The sequence below is a fragment of the Centrocercus urophasianus genome, unplaced genomic scaffold (assembly GCF_019232065.1).
Source record: "Centrocercus urophasianus isolate 14NV4802_14NV808 unplaced genomic scaffold, USGS_Curo_1.0 seq_9, whole genome shotgun sequence".
NCBI lineage: Eukaryota > Metazoa > Chordata > Aves > Galliformes > Phasianidae > Centrocercus > Centrocercus urophasianus.
Window position 1 is genome coordinate 30,338,587 of NW_024885532.1, and position 25,442 is coordinate 30,364,028.

A 25,442-nucleotide genomic window follows, 5' to 3' on the forward strand; every position below is an offset into this window, starting at 1 on the left:
ATATCTTCAGTGGCATCTGTCACATAATGAATGGAAAGACTGAAATAGGACTGTCACCTTAGGAAAATGAGAGGGGAAGCTTTAACCAAGCTCCTGATCCAATGAAAGCTGAATATCTTCTATTTTTTTGCAGACTGCTAGCACTCTTGTTGTAGCTGAAGCCAAATCTTCTGGAATCTACAGCTGCGTGGCATCCAACAAAGTAGGAAAAGCCGAAAGAAATGTCAGCTTTCTTGTAACAGGTATGATCTACTCTGGTCCTATGGTTATATTTGTGATGGATTTTTCAAATGCCTAAGTTTGAGTATTGTTGCAATATGTGCATTTTGTAAACTTATCCCATGCTTATTGGTGTCCCTGGGAAGCGTTTGTGACAGCAGCTGGTTTGAATTTGTAAGAAAGACACCAAATTTGGTAAATGACTCATGCCTTCAACAAGTATCCTTGCATGACACGAATTGCTCCCAAATATAGCAACCTGTAATTCCTCCTTTTAAATCACCTAGTCTCTGCAGTCACTCCAAACATGCAATGCCAGCGCATTTTCACCTAGTAGGCCTTCTTCTGAGACACAGTCTTGGAAGTAGTCTTGGTCATGATACTAAGACTCATCATGTTAGCATGGTTCCTTTTTTTTTGACCTATCACTATATAAGAATTTGCAGGTTTGGAAACAAACTGAAATTATTTGACATCAGGAATTACTGGGAAAAAAGCCATGTGATTTTAAGAGAGTAACTACTGCATGATTTAGCGCCATGATGTTTGCAGATGCCATCAAGAAGGATTTGTTTTCTAGTGAAATATTTTATTTATGTAATATTTTATTACAAAACGGTAGTAGTTCATAGAGCACTTCATCTAATGACAGTTCCCAAGATAGGTCATTAAAGTAATGTGATCCATCCAGAAATATGGCAACATCCCCACACTCATTTTGTGAACCAAAAACTTTGTTTCTGAAGTGTTTTGGCTGTAATAGTACATATTGACACATAATTGTTCCTAAATTAACATGCTGTTTGAGCTGTATTTTCAGCTTCAAGTGAGGACTTTGCACGTAACTTTGAGCAGTGGCTGAGAGTCACTCACTGAGGTTGTTGTGCATTGAATGTGCAAGATAATGAATATGAACTTCTCTAGCTCTTAATTATCAGTCTTCAAAATGCCACATGGAAGACCCTGGAACCAAATAAAGCTGAATTTTGATTTGCAATATGCAGATCTCCCTTTCAAAGTTATGATGACTGTTTGAGACATTTTAGTGTTGTGGCATGAGTTACATGGGTTAGTTTCCCTTCCTAGATCTCACATTTTCAGATCTTGACCAGGGACTGAAGGAAATCTTTCTCTTTGATACCAGAGCTTGCATGAGAACATGCAGAATATTAAGACTTCCCTTTGAAGGCTCTGGCACTGGCTGGCATGAAGAGAAGTGGTTTCTCGGCTTGGAAACTCTTAACAGCTTGACTGGTGGCAATCTTTTTATATAGGATGGTGATGCTGAAAAGCATTTTTCCTTTGAGTTCTTGGAGCTAAGCAACATAAGCTGTGAGACATGGAAAGTCCTGCTCATCTGCTGATGCTCAGTTGTGCTGATTGAAGGCAGCTTATTTAAACAATGCTGCTGTGTTGTTCTTACAAGAATGAAGTTAGACTTATTCTTCTATGCACATAGTGCATCAGTTGATTGTGTGGTATAATCATAATTCTCCTCTGTCAGGCTGAAACCAGACTGCTTGTGTTTCACTTCAAGGAAACAAATGAGTAATTTCTCCAAAATTCACTGAAATACATAGCGAGGGAATTCTAATCATGAGCCCAAATAGTGCTGGGTGTGAAAGAAATGGGAAGACACCACAGAGTATTTACTTCTGATGAGTTCAAAACCAATATTTTGGGTCTTGGGTGACAGCCTGGGGTTAGTTTATCTCATGCTGTTGGGACTGCTGGCGCCATATGAAGCCAGCCTGAGCCACACAAAACTGAGTGCAAGTGGAGAAAGTGTCTAAACAGAAAAGACAATCCCTTATAGGAGGAGGAGCTGCTGAGGAACAAGCCAGAAAGGATCCCAGAGAGTAGAGAGAGACAGAAAGACTCCGATTTCTTGGAGGCAGTCACACTCAGGCCTTGTCTTAAGGAACAGGAAACGCTCCAGTGGAGCAGCTGTGGGGTCGTGAGCGATCTCTTCCCAACAGGTCAAGACTGCTGGGAAGGCAGTGGGAAGACAGAGACCATCCCAGCAGGCCTAGTTCTGCACTGTCAGCCCCTTTATGAGAAGACAAATGTGAGGAGTTTAGTGCAAGAAAGTGTAGCAAAGGGGACCAAGTAAAAAAAAAGCCCTTGTTTTAAAATTAATGTACATTTCTCATTATTTCTGGGCTTGCATGTGTCTTTCCAGAAGATGTGAGGGTGGTATATTTTTCCACTCTGTGCCTGAGGGTACAGGGCATGAAGTCCAGGGCTCTTGGTAGCTTTCCTTTCCTTTGGCTTTTATCAGATGAAGGGCATTTTTGGGGTGCTGGCACACTAACCTGATTCTAATCCTAAACCTGTGTTTGGGGTACAAAAGCAGCTGTGAGTCTTACATGCAGGTGATACGGAAAGATGATTTCTGAGCTCTCCTGCTTGTTGATGCTGAAACAATCTCTGCAACAACACCTTTATACCAAATTCAGCTGTGGTAGCCCCCTTCCCTCCAGCCTGCCCCTTTCCCTACATTTTGGGCTGTTTTGCTGGCACGCAGCAGACTCATGGGTGTGTTTGCAGTTATACAGGGTAAAACAGGAACAGCTCACCCTTATCTCCCTGGTTTCCCAATGTCACTAAGCGCATTTTATTTTGAGATTCCTGATGGTGCTTGGCAAAGATAAACAAAATCTTCCATCAGGAAACCTGGGAGCTATTTCCACAGGAAGCTTCAAATCACTAAAGTAAATAAAACCGTTTTACATTATTCCCTGCCACGTTATTTAGCTAGCCTGAGTCTGTAACAATTGGTGAGAGGTGTCATATATTAGGGTGCTCGTAGCCTTTAAACAAATTATTCTCTTGGAATCCTGTGCATTCGCCTTTGTCCTTAGATTTATTCAGAAAATAGTCTTTCTTCAGAGAAGACACATCTAGGAAATGTTCCAGACCTGACAACGTGGAAGTAGTTGCAACTATATTGTTATGCTGGCATACCATCCTTTTATGTTGAAAGTAGTTCATTTGCCTCAGACCCAGGGGATCTTTAATTTCATCTTTAGAGTTTTGCTTGACACTTCTTAGCTCTTTTCTGAGCGCTGGCATCTGCAAAAGCCCAAAATTAGCAGCATTCCAAACCAGTAACTTGCTTTTCCCAATACATATCAGAACAATTTCAGATATTATGTGATTAAGATACAGCAGTTTTATAGATCAGAACACTTATGCACCACCAAAATTTTGCACCTTGATTGAATTTAAGTGCTTCTGAACTCGATGGTTCAATCAAGCAGAGAATTCACTTCATCTAACTGAAGTAGTAAGGTCCAATGATAGAGCAGAATCTCTGGAATTTGACTCATCCAAAGATGGTGGGTTGCATAGCCCTGTGGAGGTGCCTGCATCACTCCATGGGCTGTAAGCTTTTGCCCATACACAAAATAACTGTATTCAAGCGGATGTTAATGCTTTATATTAAATATGTTTTTTATTCTACAGCAATAGGTTTATCTTACTACTTTCAGTCAACATATACTCAACTGGGACTAGAATCTTGCTCCACATGCTCTTCCATAACAAAGAGGATGCTGATGATAATCACTTATTTATAAGTTCATTAAATTTAAAGATTTGTGTTGTTTTGTTTGATGGGGAGTGGTAAAAAGGGGATCCCAATGAAATATGAAAGGAACAATTCAGCACATAGGATTTAAACTTCAGTATGACGTTTTTGTATTTCTGCTTGCATTGGGATAATCCTTGGATTGCATACATGCATACCTCCCTGGAAGACATCTGGAGGGATCTTCAGTACCTGATTCACAGGAGTTCATTTTTCCTATTTTTAATACTCAGTACTTAGTACAGAAAAGAGACACAAAGGTAATCAAGGGAGCTAGTGATGCCAGGCCTCTATGAATGGCAATGGTGAGCAGATCATGTCTGTTGATCCTGGGGGAGACAAGGTAGCTCGATTTGCAGTAAGGGGATTTAGAGAGTCAGGAGGAGCTTTCTGGTGGATTGGTCAATCAGTGAAAGAAGTTGCTGAAAGTGTGAGATGTTCTTCACTAGAGACCTAGTCTTCACTCTGCTGCTGTGACATTAGGCCTGAAGTGACACTTGCATGCATGGAGCTGAATCAAAGCTTGTGTTGAGCTGTTCATGCTCTACGAGACAAGAAAAGAAGGCATAATTCTCCCTTATGAAAGACAAAACCGTTCTTACGATTTCAAGGCGATTTCACAGCCAAGTGCTGTAGCAATTAGCAGTGAGAGAACAATTGAAAATGGCCAAAGCCGATTTCACTGAAAGGAGAAGGAAATGACTTTATCAGCATATTGGCTACAAATAAACCAGGAGAGGTTGCATTCTAGGAGAAAAACTTGGAAATGTTTTCTCTCAGGAACCTGCCTCTACTTTCACTTATGCCTGCAGCATGTCTCTGCCTTGCTCAAAGGGTGAGGCTCAGTGGAGAGGTGCTGGAGGTAGCCAGCATGCCCACAGGTCTGCACCTTTCTCCAAGTGATGTAAATCTTACAAGCAGTTGCCCACATGACTTCACCAAAGATGTTTCTTTCAGCTGTAGGATGAATTGAGCTGTCTGCTATGAACTGCGCTTAATTTTAAGTCATACTCACACTTGGGAAATGGTTGGTGCAGTGATTCTTGGTTTCTCTCAGGTAGAGCTATTATTCACCTACATTTAATGCCAAGAAGTCTGAATACAGTGATCTTTGCCTTGATACTGCCTACACCCAGCTGGCCGTCAGGCCAGAGGGCAATGACTCTGCTTTTCTGCCATGTGGCCAAAGTGTTTTATGTACATGGAAGAAAATATCTCTATTTTGGGGGAAATTCAGGCATATAACCACATATTCCATGATTTCTCCAGATTTTAAGCATATTTAAGAAATTGACATAAATTATCTTACTACTCGTGAATAATGAGAGAACAACATAAATAAGTACGGTAGCCGGAGTATTTTTCTCTCACCATCTAGAGATTCATCTTCTCTTACACAGTTCACAAGCTGCAGCTGAGACCGGAATTTCTCCCTTTTTTCATAGTCCCAGCATGCTGTCTTTAAATAATTCTCCTTTTGGTACCTTGCCCCAGTCTGTCTTGCCTTATCATAACATTTATACAAACTCAGTACTTCCAAGAACGGCTTCAGTTTACACCAGATGATGTCCAACCCATGTGTCTTGTAGCTCTAAGACAAATTGTCGAAAAGCTGGAGCCTAGCATGAGAAAGGAAAGCTGAGAGACTTCAGCAGGAAGACAACGACATTCGTTAGTTCAAAGACTTTCTGATAAAGGGGGTGATATACGCCGTGTTAATTTTGGCTCATTCACTTAACATAATCTAAAAAGTGTTCTTGATTTTTGACAGATGTACCAAGTGGATTCCACATAAGTTTGGAAAAAGTTCCCATTGAAGGAGAGAATCTGGTATTGTCCTGTTCAGCCAACAAATTCATGTACAAAGACATTTCTTGGATTTTACCGAGGACAGTCACTAATCAAACGAAAGCAAGAAAGGCCCTCAAGGAATACTCCATCACCCTCACTCTGACCATCAAGAATGTTTCCCTGGCACACTCGGGCACCTATACCTGCCGAGCAAGGAACATATTCACGGGGAAAGAAGTGCTTCAAAAGAAAGACGTTTCAATCAGAGGTGAGCACTGCAACAAAAAGGCTGTTTACTCTCGGATCCTCAAATATAAGAGCACAAGGAATGATTGTACAACACAAAGCAATGTAAAACATTAAAGGACTCATTAAACAGTATCAGGTGTCTCATATCATCTTGATTTCTTATTGCTGTTGCCACCCTTCAGGCCCTGAGGTGGTGCACATTCCCCCATGGGTTGGACGTAGGAGGAATAGCAGACAAAATCTTTGCGTGAGCTTCCAGTTGAGTTCAGACGGGTATTTTCTGCTTTGACAAAGCACGTGGAAGCTGGGGTTTGGAAGATCCCCTGCGCTACATTTTGCATATTGTTCTTTTTTCTCTTGCTGTCTCCTGCTGAGTGATCAGGAAAACTTTGGATCAATCTTTTCTTCCACTTTGGTATCGGCCTCGTCAAAAGTCAAAGCTGAATAAACTGATTAACTTTAAAAACTGCTGTTTTCAGTCAACCACGGACATTAAATAAGTTAACATTAATGCGCAGAATGAGCACAACTCAGTTTGCGATTGACTGGACTATATATTTTTTATTTTAATCTGATCTTGATGGACTTATAAATATTACCTGCTGAGCAAGTTCTAATGCTTATTTATTTGAAATTATTTTCTACACTAAAGTACATTAATCTTAAAAAGTATCTTCTAAAGGAAGTATGCAGGGAAGAAATAAAAATGTCGATATAATGCACAGCTCTATCATATCATTTATAATAATGACGATTTAAAAACTGACAGACATGAACTGTGTTTCTCCAAATAAATTCAGGTAGATTTCCAGTTGCTGTGTTGGTCAATTTTTAAAGTCAGTTCTTCAACAATGTAAACAGCTATCGATAAAAGTGTGAGTGTTATTTCTGGCCTGAAGATACAGGAATTTGTAATGTTGTAATTATTTTATTAAAAGAAATATCCCACAGTGTTACAGCCAGCACAGTAAGAGATTTAATACATTTTTAAAAATACAGGTCCCAAGCTGAAGCCATTAAAAATATTCATTGCTTTTGGTATCAGATGTCAATTGGATTTATTATGGGGATTAAGAACCAGACAGACAAACTGCTGAAGGAGAATTAAGGGCAACCTTAAACTTTCTTGTGAGCATTTTCCTTTTTTTTTTTTTTTTTTTTCCTTATTCATGATTTTGCTATGAGATGTTTCTGTGTATTATAAATTCTGTATAAGGAAGAAGTTACTATTTTTAATAGATCTGATAACTTTATTTTTTTACAATACATAGCTTTTATTATTTTTGGTTACATTTATGATTGATCATTTATATAGCATTTACATAAGCCGTAACAAAACAGACCATAGAGACCAAAATAGCTACAGCAAAGGAACAAAGTGGTTGTGCTTCTAAAATAGAGGTTGACAACACGACAGTTTCTTGTGCTTGGGAACTCACCAGACAATTTCCTCCTTTAGGTATCAAGACTGTGTCCCACGGCTAAACTTGTCTTTCACGTGGGAATTGCTTTTGTCAAGTGTGAAAGGGTAAACAATAGCATTTCCCCGTAATGCCAGTTTCATGGAGCCTAAAATGCATAGAAAACAATTGATAACCTGGAAGTTGTCAGAGTAAAGAAAAGAATAATCATTTCTATCTTGAAATGTCACCTATAGCCTGCTTGTATACAGTAGCTCTTTTGTTCATTATTATGTGATGGCTTCCAGAAACAATACCTTCTTGCAAAGGGACCTGGGTCTCTTTTTTTTTTCCCCTTAAATATGCCTAAAAAGCAAGTGAAATTGTTGGTGATGGCTTAAAAATGGGCAAATGCACTCTGGAGCATTTGCAAGTCTTCAGAAGAATTACAATACCAAATTCCCTTTCTTAAGAGGCTGTTTTGTGGGAAGACATTTGATGGCAAGGTGGGCGGTGATGACAGGACATTCTGAATTTTCCATGGCCTTGGGAGCCGGAATGTGATGCTTTGTAGCAGCCAGTTGCCAGACAGTATGAGTGTAGGTCAAAAAAAGACATGCCCCTTAGTCTATTCCTCTGTGAAATGGCTGTGAGCTGCAATGATACACTGCAATTCACTGCCGAGTGAATGTCCTGCCAGCCTCAGACAGCCCCACTGTGTGAGGGTGTTGGGAGGTCCCTGTGGACCTGCCCATGCTGGGAGGCACAGGGAAACCTCATTGGAAAGCAGTTCTTGGTGGCCAGACATAAACTACTGTTGCTCTTGATGTCCTCAGATGATGGGAGAACCTCAGAGGTTTGGGGAGTTTCTCTGTCTTTTGTTGTGTAATATATTAGTTAGGGAGAAAGGTGTGAATTATATTTCTTTTTTTCTTTTTTTTTTTTTTTTTTAAGTGTTAAAATTAAAGCTTGTATTTATATTTTTGTACTGGTTAATAAAAAGAAGTGGACAAACAACGTAACTATAACAAAGGGCAAAGGTGTACAGAATGGAAAATATATCCCCAAATGAACAAATCGTAATGTATTCCTCCGTTCTGCTCCGGGTCTGTCATGTACTATGACACCAGTGTCCCCTTCTCCCCTCTGTGACCTCCTGTCACCTCCCTGGACCAAACTCTGCCTACAATGAAGTTCCTTGGGGCAACTGAGAGCAGAGTCTGGCCCTCGGCTTCGGGGCGAGCGGAGCAGGGCAGCACAGCTCCCGTTTGGAACTCTCTCTGCTTGTCTGTGCTGCAAAAACGAGCAGGAGGAAGCAGGTGGTTGGCAAACCTAATCCTCAGGTTGACCGCATCCTTGAAATATCAGCCGATTGCAGAAGAGAAATTACTGCAAATATGTGAATGGTGACTGGAACTAAGTTTTAAGCAAGACAGTTTTTCTTGATATGGAAACCCAACCTTAGTGTATGGCTATAAAAAAATTAAAATAATCACAAATAACTCATAGAATGTGTGATTTGCCTTTGTTGTGTCATCTTATCTGCCTTCACTTCGGATGTTTGGGCTGGGGTGTCCATCATTTATCATTGATGAATGCAAAATGTGGAGATCTTCTCAGTTTGTGGATGTGGATGCGTGTCAAAAGGTGCCTTTTCATAGACAGATTGTTGTGAAACAATGAGAAATGTGCAAAAATCACAGAGGGTGACAATGAAAAGAGGACTGCCCTCTTGGCTATAAGGCAAATATTGTTGACCTTATTGTTTCTGTAGGTGTTCAGTGAAGAACGTGCTGAACAGATGCTCTCATAGGCATTGCTGATTGTGAAGGGAGAAGATCGTCTGCTATGCTGTCAACAAATAATAGCATTAACCTTGGAAATTACAGACTTGCAGCTCAGAGAAGCCACAAACTGGCCGTTGCAGGTTCACTATGCTGGGATTAATTTCAAGAGATAAAAGCATAGCAAAGGTAGCCTACAATAAAAGCATGAAAAAGCTTTTAGTGCCACAGGGCTTGTGCTGTGTAAGCCACGCTGTATAAGCTGGTGGTATGTAGGTGCTTCACTTTTCTGGAGAGCTTTTATTCACATCTGGTAACAGAGCGACTGTGAAGATGAAATCATCTGATAGACAGTCAGTTTTTCATAAAGTACAAAATACAATCTTCCAAACACAGAATGACAGAAGTTTAGACAGAATTATACTTGGTGTATTGATATCTACTGCAGTTCAAATGAAAATATCAGCAGAGTGCTTTTTTATTTTATTTTGATCTATTTCATATTTTACAACATTTTACCATGTCAGTAACTACTAATCCAGGCAGCATCCTCGAAAGGAAAGACTCTAATTCAGTTCTTGCAAGTCTGGGGAAATTCAAGGGAATCTGCTGTGCCTCTGCATCAAGAGATTGCTCGGGATCTCCCCGTATTCTCCATCACTGCTTTTCAGGAACTCAAATATCAGAAGGAATCATGTGGGAGCTGTCAATGTCACAGAAAACTGTTCCTCTGTAAAGCGTATAAATGCTGTAGATGCCTTTGTCAGAACGCCCTCCAGCTCTGTATGAAACAGGGGAAGGAGTGCTAAAATGCTGAAATGAGGATGGGAAGGATTTGTCGTTTTGCTTCTCCTGGAGATGACTTCATTGTGACGTCTATGAAGTGTTTGGAGATGCCCTTCCATTCACTTGGGAGACAATCCAGCAGGAGCTGCACTTCACATATACATTGTCACTAAATGTCACGGATGTGTTTTATTGCGTTGCATTCACCTGGATTTTGGTAGATTTTGGCAGAAAGTGAAAAAAAGAGCAGCGTTGCTATGCTGCATGGTACACTGGTGCTTCGCTTTGGCTCCTGGGATCTGCGTTTCCAACATCAGTGGGCTCCCAGAGGACATGGGCGTATTTATCTGTGCTGCACTCAGCCGAAAAACAAAAGTGGAAAAGTCTGTGAAGATGTTGGGATGCATGACACAATGTTTCTGTTCTCATCGTTTCTGGTTTTAAACTGTGCAGGTTTACTGAATATGATTCATAACTGTATTCTTTAAAGTAAGTAAAATATACAAGTTGTATTTATGGGTATCACGGTGTACTGCTTAGTGCCATCTGTGACGCTCTGGCACAAGGGTGTTCTGCTAATAGTTGACAGTCCTGGTCTCACAGTTTGTTTCTCCTGTCTGCAAAATTATGAGCTTTCATACAAATGTATTGGTTTTGATAAACCAGTGTGGTTGACAATGGAACTGGGGAAATCTGTTAAACAATGTCATTGGGTGTCCATTGGTCATGACAGCCTACTCCCAGTGAGTAATGGGACCAGACCAGGTGCTCTTAAATGAACCAGGATGGTAAATAAAATCTGTGAACAGTTAACGTGGTACAATTGTCATAGAGGTCCTACATCACTCAAGTGCTAGTAGGGAGGATAATAAAGCCCCACAGTTACAGGAATGTAAAACAGAAGTGTTGTTTTGTCTCGTAGCGCAAGAGGCACCAGCTCTGCTGCGGCAGCTTGTGGATCAGACGGTGAACACCAGTAACTCTGCCATGCTGGAGTGCCAGGTTCATGGCATCCCCGAGCCCCAGATAACCTGGTTTAAAAACCACGAGGAAATACAGCAAGAATCAGGTGAGAGCTCTGACCTTGTACAGCCTTTTTATTGTGTCCTGTAACCGTGTGCAGATTCCCTGGCATTGGTACCCGGACGTAAGCAGCATTGCCTGAGCATTACGAGTCTGTTAGGTTCTACCTTCTCACTCCAAAAAGTCAACCACTGAGAAGGTACCTATGGTGTCAGTGGGAAAAATACAGATGTAGATATCTCAGCATCTTTTAAGAGTCATCTCCAGAGAATCCTACTTCCCTCCACTTACTATAGAGGGAGCCTAAGGATCAGGTGTCTTGGCTGTGTCAGGTGTCAGAGTACAGCTAGATGGGAGAACACTAAGCTGAAGTGATGTCTGTGCAAGTACCAGGGGGAGTATTGTCAGGAATGCAAAGTCTGTTCTTGATTCACAGCCCTACCATCAGACTAATCCCATCTAATGGGTTCCCAAAAATGGAATGTGTCTGCCTCAGCCAGGGGAATCCAAGTTTCATGCAGCAGAAAAGAAGAGCTTCCTCTTGGCATTCTGCTACTGCAGGAAAGCTTTGGGAGATGTTACTGCTGTGTCCAAATGCAGCTTCAAACATCATTTCATGCTACATAATAGCACCTCAGCTGTAGAAGTGTTCCTTGATAAAGTGTTCCTCAGATAAAAACGAGTGAAAAGACAAAACCTTTCTCATGGGAATCCATCCACATTCAAATCAGGATCACAGAGTGACATCATGTTACAGGCTTAGCAAAAAATGTTCAAGGAGATTTGGTTTGTGGAAACTCGAAACCTGTGGAGTCCTAAATAACTTTTTACAAAGCTTGTGTTTGAGGTTCTGGCCTACGCTACTGGAAATTACTGTGTCATGAGCAAAGGCAGTGGGAAGAACTCTGAGTATTTGCAAACTTCCAACACAGTCACTAAAATTAGTGACCACATGGTTGTAACGTGAATTTTTCACATTATCTTCTGGAGTAGATGTTATGTGTCTAACTTGACCGTAATGCAACACATAAGGTTAGGAACCAGGAAGACATCTCTATAGGGTCAGTAAGAGCACTTTAATTAGCTGCCTGGAATCGCTGGTGGAAATGCATTTCAATGGGACTTCGGTCCTGATGGAGCCAAATGCACAAGTGTGTACTTGACTGCACATTTCCTGGCTATATCATGTCTGTAAGTCGGGCCTGATGCCAAATCTGCTGCCTGCCACTTCCTCATTCACTGGAATATTGTCAAGGCTGGAGTCTGGGTTGAGGAAGCTGGAACAAGAGAGGTGTTGAAAACTTCAGGTAACTCCTACGTCGTAGGGTGCACCTCATTGGGATCTTTCCTTGCAGAAGCTGATCTCCTTCTGATAAGGGGTTCAGTGTCACATGTGTGAGTAGGATTTGGGGTGAATGTGCTGCCCGTGAGGCCGATGAGGACACATGGAGCTGGTCTGGGAAGCATGACAGTCCTGTTCCTGTGAGTGCAGCAGGAAGCAAGGAGACCACCCAGCTCCCGGAACTTAGTGACATGCTGAGGAACTTGCTTGGGAGTCAGGCCACAGTGCCAATCAGCACCCGTGACACCAGCTGCTCCCAGCATCACTCCCTGAGGGCTGAGCTTTTCAAACACACAAGTGCTCTGCAAACAGATTTCCAAAAGATTCCCAAAACTTCCAAGTATATTTGGCTTTCTTGGGGATAACACTGCACTGTGCAGTCTGTGGCTCAGATTTCCTTTGAGGAGAACTTGAAGCAGATATTATTACACGAGTGACTGTTTATGTTTATATCCTGGCTCCAGCTCATTGCAAAATACTTCATTTCACAGGAATAATTTTAGGGCCTGGAAGCCGAATGCTGTTTATTGAAAGAGTAAAAGAGGAGGATGAAGGACTTTACCAATGCATAGCCACCAACTTGAAGGGATCTGTGGAGAGCACAGCGTATGTCACAGTACAAGGTAAAGCACGGCGTGGCATGGGAAGAGCTAGCCAGCCAGGGGGATGCTCTTACTGTGGCTGGGAGGGATGGGGAATGGCTTGAGCAGCATGCGGCAAGCTCTGAAAGCAGCAATCTGAAGGAAGTCCTCACAAGGGAAACGTACCAGGTTGGAAAGGAAGCCCAACAGGAAATGCTAACTCAGAGTGTGTTTACACTGACCTAAAAAGAAGAATTGCTTCAACCCAGCAAAGATCGGGTCAGGGTAGAAGACAAATGTAAATTTAGCATCATCAAAACAAACAAAAACCAAAATACAGAACACCCTCCTACCCCCTCATTTTCTCATTTTGGTTTAATTCCACAGAAATTAGAGGCCTGGGATATTTTCATTTGTTTGTTTTTTTTCAATGCAACTGAACTAGAAGACTTCAGGCTAGCACTTGATGAGGCCACATTTAAAGGTACCTACTGTGAGAAGTAGGTACGATCTCCTTATTTCTGTAGCCGTTACCTGAGTTACTTTGCTCTTCATTTAAACACCCAGTGTTGTTCTGCCTTCCGCCAAGCCTGGCCCAGGCCTGTGGTAGTGACTTCCACCAAGCAACTGTGGATTGTATTCAAATAAGGTTAATTCAATGATTATTCAGTTTTATTGGATATCCTTTTGGTTCATCTATTATGAGGTAGTGGAAATAAGCTCGTGTTCTCCATTTATGTCACTGTCATGTGCAAAATTGGCATAACTTGACTTATTGATTGCATGTGTTAAGTAAATAGATCTAAATTCATTTAGTATCTCCTTATAAAAGACACTTTGGCTACCATCCAGTCTCTTAGGCAGGGATTATATCTTTGTGGTTGTTCTCATAAAATTACTAAATGTATCTGAATACCACTGAGTATTTCAATAGTACCCTACAGCAAAAGACAATTACAGCTAGTAAATCAGTATGGATTTTCTGCTGTGAATGTTTTAGTAGTCTCAGCTAATGGGCATCATTGATAACACAATAAAGTTACTTTTAAAGGTCAGGGTAGACATATATACATGTGGGCTGACCTAACAGATGTAATCAAGGACATAAAACCACTCATCTCCTTCTGAATGATGCCAAGGATTTAATAGCCATTGTAATCACTAACATAATGACCTGTCCCTCAGCGGTTGCTGTCGGATGCCTCCTGCTAGTTGATAGTTTTGGACAATGTAGTACGTTGTGGTATTGATTACTGTACCACTGTATCTCAGCTATGTATTACAACCACACTCATTCCGTCAGAAGGCTTCTAGGAAGTCATATCTCCTTCTACATGAACCAGAGTAGAAGGAAGACCACAGCCAGGAGGATCTCTTCTCTAGTTACTTGCCCTGTAGGGATCACTGGCAATGTGCTTGCTTGACTCCAATGGGAGCTCTTAGATAAGCAAGAAATGAAGTCTAGCATATTAAAATATATAGCTTTGAGACTGAATGAGACAGGCATAGGGAGTTTTTCTTATCTACTATAATGAGGAAAAATATGTTCCCACGCTCTCTCTTCTGATCGCATGACAGGATGTCACTGGAGGTGTTTTCACTCATTCCAAATGCATCAGTTTTATCCAAAGTGGAGTCCCTGACATTCTCATGGGGAAGGGCTGCCTCCCAGCCCGCTCCTGAGCCTGCAGCAATGGGATTGAGGCTTTAATGGGGGTCCCTCTCCAGGCTTTGCCCCTTCATTGTCTTTCCCAGGGTGCACACCGTGCCATCACCACCAGTGTCAGCACTTCCCCCTGTCCCACCGGCTCTCAGGTCGCGGTGCTGCAGATCAAAGCAGCAGAGCAACGCCTTGTGTTGGTGTCTGTGTTTAGCAGTTGGGAGAGGAGTTTGCAAATGTGTCAGGAAGGAAATAGTCTGCTCTTTTTATTTCCTCTGAAAAAACATTCTTATGCTCACAGATAAAACAATGTGTTATTTTTGTACCAGAGATGGATGAATGGATGGTGGAATCCAAGGGCTGTCTTTAAATAATCTCAGCCGTTGTTTGGTTTGGAAGCTGTGCTCGTGGGGCTGTCTGAGAGGAGTGGGGCCATGTTTGTGAATATGTCAGAGCAAGCTGTCCATTTGCTCTTGGCTGAGGAACTGAAGAGACAGTGAATGTGAAAAGACAGAACAAGGACAGCAAATGGCTGCCTGAGCTGCCAGCAGACAGAAAGGGGCATGTCTCTCCAACCTGGTGGCACAGTCTGCTGGACACAATAGGGACACAAGCTGTCTGAGACTGCTCTGCTGCACTGGTCTGTGTTGCCATTAAGGCCACATCCTTTCTTCTCCTGTGGACTTCAGCACACCACCCCTGAAGGAATCTGGTGACAGAGCTGGTGGCAGAACGGCAACGAGAGAAGAAGCATCACACTCACTTAAGCCCAGAGCTGTAACAATCAAAAGAATACAGCAAAGTGCCCTTTATTAGAGGTGATGCTCCACAACTTCATGTCATCCCTGCTGATGAGAGAGGAAAGCATCACATTTGTGAAGAATTCACTGAACAGTTCTGACACTATGGAAAGGGTGTTTGCTTTTCTTGTAGCTATCTGCTTCTGTAGCTATCCACCCTTCTGAATTTGTACCTTAGAAAGCTGTACTTTTTGGGCCACACTAACTCTGAAGTCATCAGGTATCTTTCTATGAAGCGTATCTGAGACTCCCTTGGTCACTGAGCATGGTCCAGCCTGGGTTATATGGTGACCATATATGAAAAGGAGACCACTGAGGGATACTTCTGTGCCTGCAACCTCAGAGAATCACCAGAACGGGCTGGAAGGGATCCAGTCTCCATCTGAAACCACAGTCACCACCAACACCGCCTCTAGTCAGAGGTGCCTTTGGTCATATGGTAAAAACCTCCAACGATGGGAATCCTTTGGTGTCCCCAAGCACCCTGCCCAGTGCTGCACAGCTGTGATCCCAGGACCATGTGAATTAAGCAGGGTAGTTCCCATCAGTGTGGGAATGGGGCACTTTTGGTGGAGCAGTGACATTGGTGCAGCTGCGTTTGCAGGTACAGCTGGCAGCACCGCTGTGAATCCTGTGCAGAGTTACTGCGCTTCCTATGTACCACACGCTATATCAGAACGAGAGGCAGAGCAGAAGTTCTTTTTGCATTTGCTACCAATCAGAAGGAAAATACAGTGGGGGAAGCGTGGCAACAGATTGCTCTGAAACTGTTTTGTGAGTCCCTGAGTAGCTGTCTGAAGTGAATTTTATTTATTTATATATATATATATTAAGGTCTGTCAGTCAACTCTAATACTCTTCAAATTCCTAATGTTCGTATTCTCCTGCTGTTCTCTTTCCTGCTGTTGTCATTTTTATTTCCCTTCCCCGTGTTCGATTTGTCCTGGGAATTAGAGAGCCTTCCCCACTCCCAACAGGGCTCTGCCAGCATTGCTGGGGGCAGAACAGGTCCCACGTTCACCTGGGGACTCCTGGTTAGCCCTGGGTATGAGGAAGCCCGGCCCCCAGGCTTCTTTCTAATACACTCCATGGGGTTCCAGATGCCTGTGCCATGCTCAGCATGAGATAAGATCCCAGCATCAGGTGGGATATTAGGAAAATTCTCTTCTCAAAAAGGGTGGTGAGGCATTGGCACAGGCTGCCCAGGGTGGTGGCGGAGTCATCTTCCCTGGAGGCATTCAAGAAACATTTAGATGTGACACTGAGGGATGCAGTTAGTGGGCATGTTGGGGATGGGTTGGCAGTTGGACTAGATGATCTTAGAGGTCTTTTCCAACCTTTATGATTCTATGACTCTACAATCTGCTGCCAATCCTGATGCCTCCAAACAAGTGAAGGTCATGGGCTCAACATCACCCTCCAGGCACCTCAGCAGGGCTTTGGGCCAGGGCTGGGCTGAAGAGCTCAGCAAGCAGCATGAGGGACGTGCCCAGGAGGGTTGGAGCAGATCCATACACATTCTCACAAAGAGAAAAATTGGCTAAAAGCCGAATTTTCACCTCAAAAAGAAATGACCACGTGGGTGGTGATGTACTCACCTGTCCGCTTCACCTCCTGCTCCCCAAGGAAGGGCTGGCTTCTACCCAAAACTCGCTGCTGGATCTAGTGACTTTTGCTGCGTTCAGCACAATGGCTTTGCAGAGGAGACCATTTTTTTTCTCCAGTCCAAAAAGAGATAATGCCCCATTGAACATGAGTGGGCCCTTCCTGGTATTTTATTTTAATGACAGAAAAACACACACTGTCCCTGGCTTTGTAGGTCTTTTTCTAAAATGCTTTCTGCTTGATTTTCCCAGGCACAGTGGAGAGATCGAACCTGGAGCTGATAACCCTGACCTGTACCTGTGTGGCTGCAACACTTTTCTGGCTCCTGCTGACCCTCTTCATACGCAAGCTGAAGAGGGTAAGAGTGGCGATGGATGCTCCCAGCTCTGCCTGTCTCCTCTTCCTGTTAGGCTACCAGCATTGCTAGGAACACAAAAAATGGGATTCACTCACTGCTCTCCATCATTCCCTGTGCAGTCAGCAGGGGAACCATGACTCACAGGACTGAGTGCGAGCTGCAAAGCCAGGGCTTGGCATCGTCGGGGAGCCTTTGGGCCAAGGGAGTTTAGCATCTCAGTGTCTTTGAAGACTGGAGCTTGTAAGGATGACAGATCTTCACAGAGCCTGGTGGGGTCTGGTTAGCGCATAGTGTCTGGTACAATTACATCACTTGTAAAGCAATTTTCACTGAAGTCATTTTGGCAGCTCAGTCTCTGGCACAGATGCTCCTGTATCAGCGTGGTGATGCTGTCTGCCCTTCCTCCATATTCAAGAGGTGGCTTAGTGCTCCTTTCTGCTGATAGCCCCCATCCTCACTGCCTGGTGCAATCGTGCACATCATGCACTGATAGCTTAATGCAGAAAATCCAATCCTTTGTGGTGCAGAAAGCTCTTGGAGCAATTTGTGGGTACAGATGTGTGCAGAAGTAGTGGGCCAGTGTGGGATAGAAGACCAGGATGAGCCCCTCTCCCACACTCCCAACACACCGATCTCCATCTGCCCTCCATTGCTCAGCTGGGGGGGCAGTGAGCATCCTCAGCCCTGCCACTGAGTGTGCTCCAGTGTGAGCTCCCCATGGAAGGTAAAACCGTGTTATCTCATCTAGCCCATGATTTAGGTTTCCCACCAAGAGCTCTTATTGACAGTTGAGAGCACGGGACCCACTCTGTAGGGCGGCAGCCATGCTTCTGCCTTCCTGCTGCTGCAAGCTTTTGTAAGAAGAAATAAATGGGAAATTTTATGTGGGGTGAGAAAAACAGAGACTAAAGCTGTGGAGAAACTTTGGAGATGTAGAGAAACTGAAAAAGTCAGACTTGTTCTGTCTGCTCACCAGAAATCATAAAATAGTTAGTAAGAGGACTGCAAGGCTATGGGGTCAGCCCTTGGAAAAATGTAAGTTTTCAAATTAGCCAAGAGATGTGGAATTTTTTGTTATTGGGTTTTTTTCACTTGTTAGATTGTTAACAAGAATAATTGTTCTAGCTACAGAGCAAGGGATTTAAACTAGATGACAAGTGAAGTCTTCTTTCCAGACAAGTCTTTCCAACAGATGTTAGTCAATGTTTACGGTCTTCTCTGTGTTCCTATTACAAATTCTTTCAATGATTTATGTCTGGAATTAGCTTAAAATTAACTTTTGTATACGAATGATGTGTTCACAGTGGAAAAAAATCTTTTGTGCTCCTTCAGAAACAGAGAATTTTCTGAAAGCCTGTCTGTTACAAATGATATATTTAACACTTCTTCACCATTACAAGTGTAGTCGCAAAGCTCCAGTTGTGCCAAAGATTTGGTATTCTTTGTGTCTGAACAAAGAAACCTGGAAGTTTGTTGGAACCAAATGATCTTTAAGATCCCTTCCAACCTATGCAGTTCTATGATTCTATGAAGCTCTCTGCACCTTCCCACTCTCCTTTTGCTCTTTGGGCATGAGTCCACCCAAAAGCTCTTCTAAAGAGACCAGTAGCAGTCAGACACACACATTCCTACCAACAGATGCTGTTTTTTTGGAAAACTTCATGTACTTCTTTTTCCATCTATATCCCACTTATGCAGGACCCACCCAGGGACAGTGGAGGGTTGGGAGCCAGGCTTTGTGCCACCTGACTTTTGTCCAAACTCCACTGTAATCCTCCTTGGGACTAGCTGTGAGATGATGAAAGGCAAGTGCAACAGGAGCTGTTAGCTACTGTCATTTTAATCTAGTTACATTTGCAACCAAAGCAGACAAAGCCAGCAGTATCCAACAGATGCCTGGAAATGCAAGTATTAGGAATGTACTTCCGAGCTGTAGAGGAGGAAAGTTGAAAGCCACAGAGGACAGTGAGAAGAGCAATAAAGAAGTGTACATATATATGTGTGTGTGTGTTTGCGCATGATCTCTGTGCCATTTCCATGTGCTTTGGGAAAGGAATGTCAGTGGCCTCAGTCAACAGATTTTCCATAAATTCCAACCTATAGACAGGAAATTAAAGCAAACAGACTTTTTCTCTAGAAATATCAGCACTTTGTGTGTCGAGAAAAGTCCAGTGGGTTAGAGTGCCAATCTCAGTGCTTTTTAAAGGAAAATATATTTCAAAGTGGAAATCAATGGACTGCAGAAAACTTTGAGATTAGGTTCAACTTTCCTTAACATTTCTCTTGTGAAGTGGGTGATCCATTTGTTCAGTAGAAACGGAGCTCCTAGAAAATTCATTTCCAATAATGTGTTTGAATGCAGGTAATGATGAGTACCTCCAAATCCCATTATTTCAGTGAACTTGTTAGAAATGGCACCAAAGAAATGAAAAAATTCTAAAAATTTGTAAACAGATTCAGAAATGTATAACATCAGTTTCCTGGCAACCATTCTTGCACAACTTGTAACCACATATGACCTATCTTTGCTGGGCATATGGAAACAATAAATACAGGCAGTTGAACTCCATCTGTTGCATATGGCCACTTTGCACAATCGTGAAGAAAAGTTATTTTTAACAGCAACATTTAGTCATGTGAAGAAAATAGTTCTGATTATGCAGAGGGTCTGTGTCGTAACACCATATGTTAATACAGACCCACATTGATTTTAAGAAACTAATGGATCACATAGAGGAAAGAGAGAGGAAGGAGTTTCTTTTATGTAAAAAAAAAAAAGGCTTGCAATTTTGAAATAAACCAAAGGTAGCATAACTGAACCCTCTATTGGGTTCAGTGCCACCCCACAGACAGAATTAACCGGGAGACCCTGATCCAAAGAGGGAGCTGCCAATAGGTGCTGTTCTCCTGTTTCTCATATTGGAATATTCTTGTTTTGTAGCCTTATTTATCTGAAACAAAGATGAATCATTACCTGTCGATCATCATGGATCCAGACGAAGTGCCCTTAGATGAGCAATGTGAACGTCTGCCTTACGACGCCAGCAAGTGGGAGATTGCACGGGAACGACTGAAGCTAGGTAATGCTGGCATTCTGCACATTGGTGTGTGGCTGCTGGGTGAGCTATGCGTGTGACCACGGGTGCTGGATGTGGTTTGGACATGCAGCACCATGTCCTACAGGCTCCCTGCAGAGCACCCCCTCCCCTGTGGCTGAATCACAGCAGGCTGTGCCTGTTTGACTCCTTGTTTCTATATTTTGAGGCTTACTGTAAATTTCTTCTCTGCTTACACGCTGAACTGGAAAATGACTATGCAGAAATTAGCCCTTCTAGCCTTCCCCTCCCAGCTGCTTCCTTTTCTCCTCTCTCCAGCCCATCGTCTCCGTTTTCCCTCTGTGCCGCAGATTTATAGACATTCTTGTCAGTGCACCATAAAGTGCAGGAATGTGACATACCAATCCACACACAAATAAATACCCTCACAAACCCTGAACCTGCAGCTCACTCGCCCCATTGTGAGGCACATGCTCAGGAGCATTATGTCCTTGCTGGCTGGAGCTGGCTGTGAGGTAGGAGGGTTGGGACCAGACTGCAGAGCTGAGAAGTCCCTCCAAAAACCACAGGGACTTTAGCAAGAGGGTCAATACTTTAAAAAAAAAATCAGCTGTAAACTCAGCCTGTTGCTATAGTGCTGTTTGTTCCTTCAGGCATGCATCAGGTGGGTCCTACAGCTGGGGCTAGTAAACCTCTGCATTCAGTAAAAGCCATGACAGACTCTTTTTGCCCCCTGGGGATCAGGGACTACAGATAATTAAAACATGAGTACAATTAGCACCATGCTTAATTCGCCTGATAGAAGGCACAAGGTGACCAGATGTGGATAAGTCATTTATTATTGTTTTACATAATTCTGGGAATGCTGAAACATAACCTTGCATTGGAGTGCCTTCAGTCTTCCAATAGTTTTCTTGCAATGATGGACCAAGATCTTGATGTGCGGACAGCATGATCTCTGCTTTATATGATGCTTTATTTGTGTGTAAATCCCATGGAAAGAATCAAGCAGAAATGGAATGTAAACACCGAGAAAAACCCACATCTTGCAGGGCTGGTGTTTGGAGTCTGGAGGTGAGGAATGATGGCCAGGGAACAAGCTAGAAGTGGAAGAACTGGTGTAAACAAATAAAGAATGCTGACAATGAATGAGAACCAGATTTGGTGAAGCCGGGTATGCACAGCATGCGGGATTATCTCAGTGCAAGCCCTGCTTACATGGCAGCTGGCTCAGCCTTTGAATACCTTGGCAGTCTCCAAGGATCAGCATCTCATGAGCAAAATATGCCTCTGTGGTTTTTTATAAACATTTTTACTTAGAAATGCAACTCCTTCAGCATCAGATATGTGTTTTTCTCTTTCCACCTACTTATCCTCAAAGATATGTGTTTGTTGCAGCAAGTCTCTGCTTTTAGCCCATGTCTCCTTTGCTTTGTGTTCCTCCAACACATACACACAGCCCACAGGTGTGATGCAGTGCTTGTGTGACAGGACTCCCTCTTCATGCACAGCAACATATGTTAGAGAAAATACCATATGGGCACCACAGAAATCAATATAATTAACATTCCATGTAGATTAGGCTGGCTGAGATCTAAATGTCATCTTTTCATTACCCAGAAGAGTGCTGGTGTTATAAATCACTTTCAGTGTAGTCGGTACAGTGCTGCATCAGCATAAATGCTGATCTTGGGCTCGACGCTCCTGATCTACCAGAGGTCAGACTCTGCCCCACTCTGCATGAAGTCAGGCACATGGCTCCCTGAGCCCTGTTCCCACCATGCCCCCAAACTCAGCTGCTGTGCCGGGCACACTGCTCCCATCCTCTGTGTGCCAAGCCCTTGTATTCACACAACGGAGAATAGGGAGCCACCAGCAGTGAAGCCCAGATGACTGAAACCACGACCAAGGACCTGAGCAATGAGCACATCTTTGAGCTTCTGCACTCATCCATGGAGCATGGAACTTGCAAGTGCCTTTTGCTGATTGTTCTGGTCCAGCTACTCATACACTTCGATATCCACACATCTTTTGAAGAACCTTATCAAGGTTGCATGGAAATAGAAACCTGCTGATCCTAAATTATTTGACTGAAAGGTCTGTTCACTTCAGTGAATTCTCAGTTCCACCAAGAAACTGAAGTCAGCTGGAGAAAATGTAAGGAGAGCACTGAGCTTCCTTGGTCTGTATGCGAATGCTGCAACGGTCATAGAACACACTGAACCTGGCCATGGAAGCTGCTGGAGGGCTGGGACAAGTTGGCCTCTCAGGTGGCTATCTTCATATTCTCCTGTTTAATTGCTCTGTATAACAATTTCATAATTACTGTGTGACAGCAGAAGGGGCTTTTGCAAGGACAATCTGTTAGTGTTACATTTATCCTTTATGCAGTGTACATAATCAACCACAGGTTTGAGCTATGCAGTGGATAGTCACAGAAGGCCTATTCTGTGCTAAGATTTAGCATGATATAAAACAATAGCAGAGTAACAAAGAGCAATACATTAAATGTTATAACCATTCCCCATTAAATCATAAATGCTGTTTAGAGAAGGATGTGGTTTCCAGTGGTCATTCTCCTTCATAAAATGTTGGCAGCTCTGCAGAGTGTTATAAGCCAACCTGTGTGTTTTCCAAGTAGTGACTACATGGGTTATCTTGATGTGGGAAGTGTTAACAGCAATGGAAACTGTTGAAGTTATGGATTAAATGAAGCTACAGCAGGTTTTACATCACCTCAATCTGCAGCCTCACCTGGTACAACCCATGAGCAGTCAGTACATTAAAGATGAACATCAATTCCCAAGAAAACAGACAACTTTGTCTTAACATTTCTTCCCTGATCTTTGTGCTGAATGAACTGTCTGCAGTAACTGGAACAGAAGTTGACCACAGATTTTCAAACACGTGCTGCTCCACTTGTATTTGTATATGAAACTCAGTGCCTTTCACACACCAAGGCTCACTCTGAGGGTGATTTTCAGCCATGTAGATGAAGTTCTTCATGGCTTTTATTTACTGTAAAAAAGCAACACTTTTGCACGTTGAAGGGGAAATAAATGTTAGAGGTTTTTTGACTTTGAGTATTCCACTTCATCTTTCCATTGCTTTAGTAACATATGCTGTTCGCCTTCTGTTCACTGAGAATTGCAGCTTAGAAATGCTGCACATGAAAAAGGTAGTATCTAGTTATCTTAGAACTAGAGGCAATTCTTTTTCTCTTCTTGTGAGTGTCTGGATGGGTTTGATTTCTCACAGCTATGGAGTCTCACAAGGTAGACATCCAAGTCAAAGCCACTCAGCAGCCCCCTTTGAAGTGATTCATCTCTTCTGCTTCAGGTGCCCATCACACAGAAAAGAGATTGCCTGTGAAAATGGCTGTGTCACAGGTGCACAGCTGAGAAATAAATGTGGCCTCAGAGTCACAGCTTTTCCTTTGTGGGTTTTTTAATTTTTGTTTTTTGTTTTTTGTGGAATGCTGGACTTCATTTTCTGCTCCTTTCTTGTGCTCGACAAAGCCTGCTGTTACACACTGGCTAGACATGTCGGTACCTGGATTCTGATGAAGGTAAAGCATAAATGCAGTCTAAGTGAATTGCCCGGCTGTAACATTCTTTACTAATGAATTGACTGACAAGATCTCGCTGATCAGAGCTGTCTGTGTGAGCATGGTATCAAAGTCAGTGCTGCCTGCCCCATACAGCAGTCATAAATGGGGCTGTGGAGATCGTGAGATCAGGAGTGTGTTTGGATGTGAAAGAAAAGGACCATCAGATATTACTGCTGGAGAATTTCATTTATGTTTACAGATTTCTTTCAAGGGCCCCTGGATTATTCTCCTAAGGTCTGCTCAGCACAACAGTGATACCATGCCACAAATGGCTGTTCTAGAAGCATCCTACCTACCATGAGACAACCTCACACTGTCTAAAAGTGGTAGGACAAGGGGCAGTGGCTTTAAACTAGAAGAGAAGAGACTTATGTTACTGTTAGGAGAAAATCCTTCACTCAGAGTGCAGTGAGGCGCTGGCACAGCTGCCCATGGAAGCTGTGGGTGCCCCCTGGAGGTACTCAAGGCCAGGCTGGATGGGCCCTGGGCAGCCTGAGCTGGTGGGTGGCAGCTGGCCCAAAGCAGGAAGTTTAACCAGATGAACTTTAAGGTCCCTTCCAACCCAAGCCATTCTATGATTCTGCATTTCTGTTATTCTATTGTTCTGTGATTCTATGAATAATTGTCACTTCTGGTCCCTTCCCACTGAATCTCACTGAACCCCTCCATATCTTATTTTGCAAATGGAAATGTCTAATTCGAAAAGCTTCTCAGCACCCTCCATTTATCTCGAGCTATGAGGTTTTACTAGGGGAGAGCATCCTGCACAGATATGCTCAAGAATGGGGGCAACAATTGGGCAGAGCTAGACTGAAACAATAGGGTCAGAAGACAGTGTTCATCCACGGAATGGTTGTATTCACCTAGCATCATGTTCAGTCGTTTTGCTTGTTCCCTACAGTGACTCTGTGTCTTCTGATTTGTCTAATTATGTTAAACAAACAAAAAACACTGAAAACGAAAAAAAAAAACCACCCAAACCACCAAACAATACCAAAACAACTCCACGTTATGTTAGGAATAGACATGCAGGACTCATTGTAAGGAACTTTTTTTTTTTTTTTTCCAATTCCTTATTTATCAATCCTTTAGCTGACAAAGTTTCTTCTTTACAAGAATGTCTCTCTCCAATCTATTTTCTTTTCAGGAAAGTCGCTTGGACATGGGGCCTTCGGGAAGGTGGTACAAGCATCTGCTTTTGGAATTAAGAAATCACCAACATGCAGAATTGTTGCTGTAAAAATGCTGAAAGGTATCTCGCTGCCAAGCTGGGCTGGAAGAAATTCTCTCTCTTTATCATATCATATTTCACTTTTAGTCTGATTCTGTTGAAAGCAAGATTGTGTGATGCTACCCTCTGCCCCTTACTGTCTGAAACATCCAAAATGTGCACATTCAGTTTCAAGGCCACCAGGATTTTCCATCCAAGTAGCAGAACTCTGAAATAATGATGTCCACAGTAGAAAAGATAATTTGTCATGTGGAACAGGAGAAAGTTTCAGGTGCATCAAGAACCCAATTGTCTGATTTTTCTAAAATCTTGTTCCACTACTTCAAAGAAAGAATAAAGTGACTTTTGTGGGATC

At 42.8% G+C, this 25,442-nt stretch overlaps 1 protein-coding gene across 2 annotated transcripts in view; it reads left to right on the top strand.

Annotated features, from left to right (window-relative positions):
* FLT1 (fms related receptor tyrosine kinase 1) overlaps nt 1-25,442 on the top strand; it is a 103,268-nt gene that overhangs the window by 59,609 nt on the left and 18,217 nt on the right. For both annotated transcript variants that reach the window (XM_042838762.1, XM_042838763.1), the window contains exons 12-18: nt 134-242; nt 5,583-5,870; nt 10,744-10,890; nt 12,678-12,809; nt 17,084-17,190; nt 20,132-20,270; nt 25,004-25,108. In XM_042838762.1, coding sequence (XP_042694696.1) covers nt 134-242; nt 5,583-5,870; nt 10,744-10,890; nt 12,678-12,809; nt 17,084-17,190; nt 20,132-20,270; nt 25,004-25,108 — 1,027 coding nt within the window. The remainder of the gene's footprint in view (nt 1-133; nt 243-5,582; nt 5,871-10,743; nt 10,891-12,677; nt 12,810-17,083; nt 17,191-20,131; nt 20,271-25,003; nt 25,109-25,442) is intronic.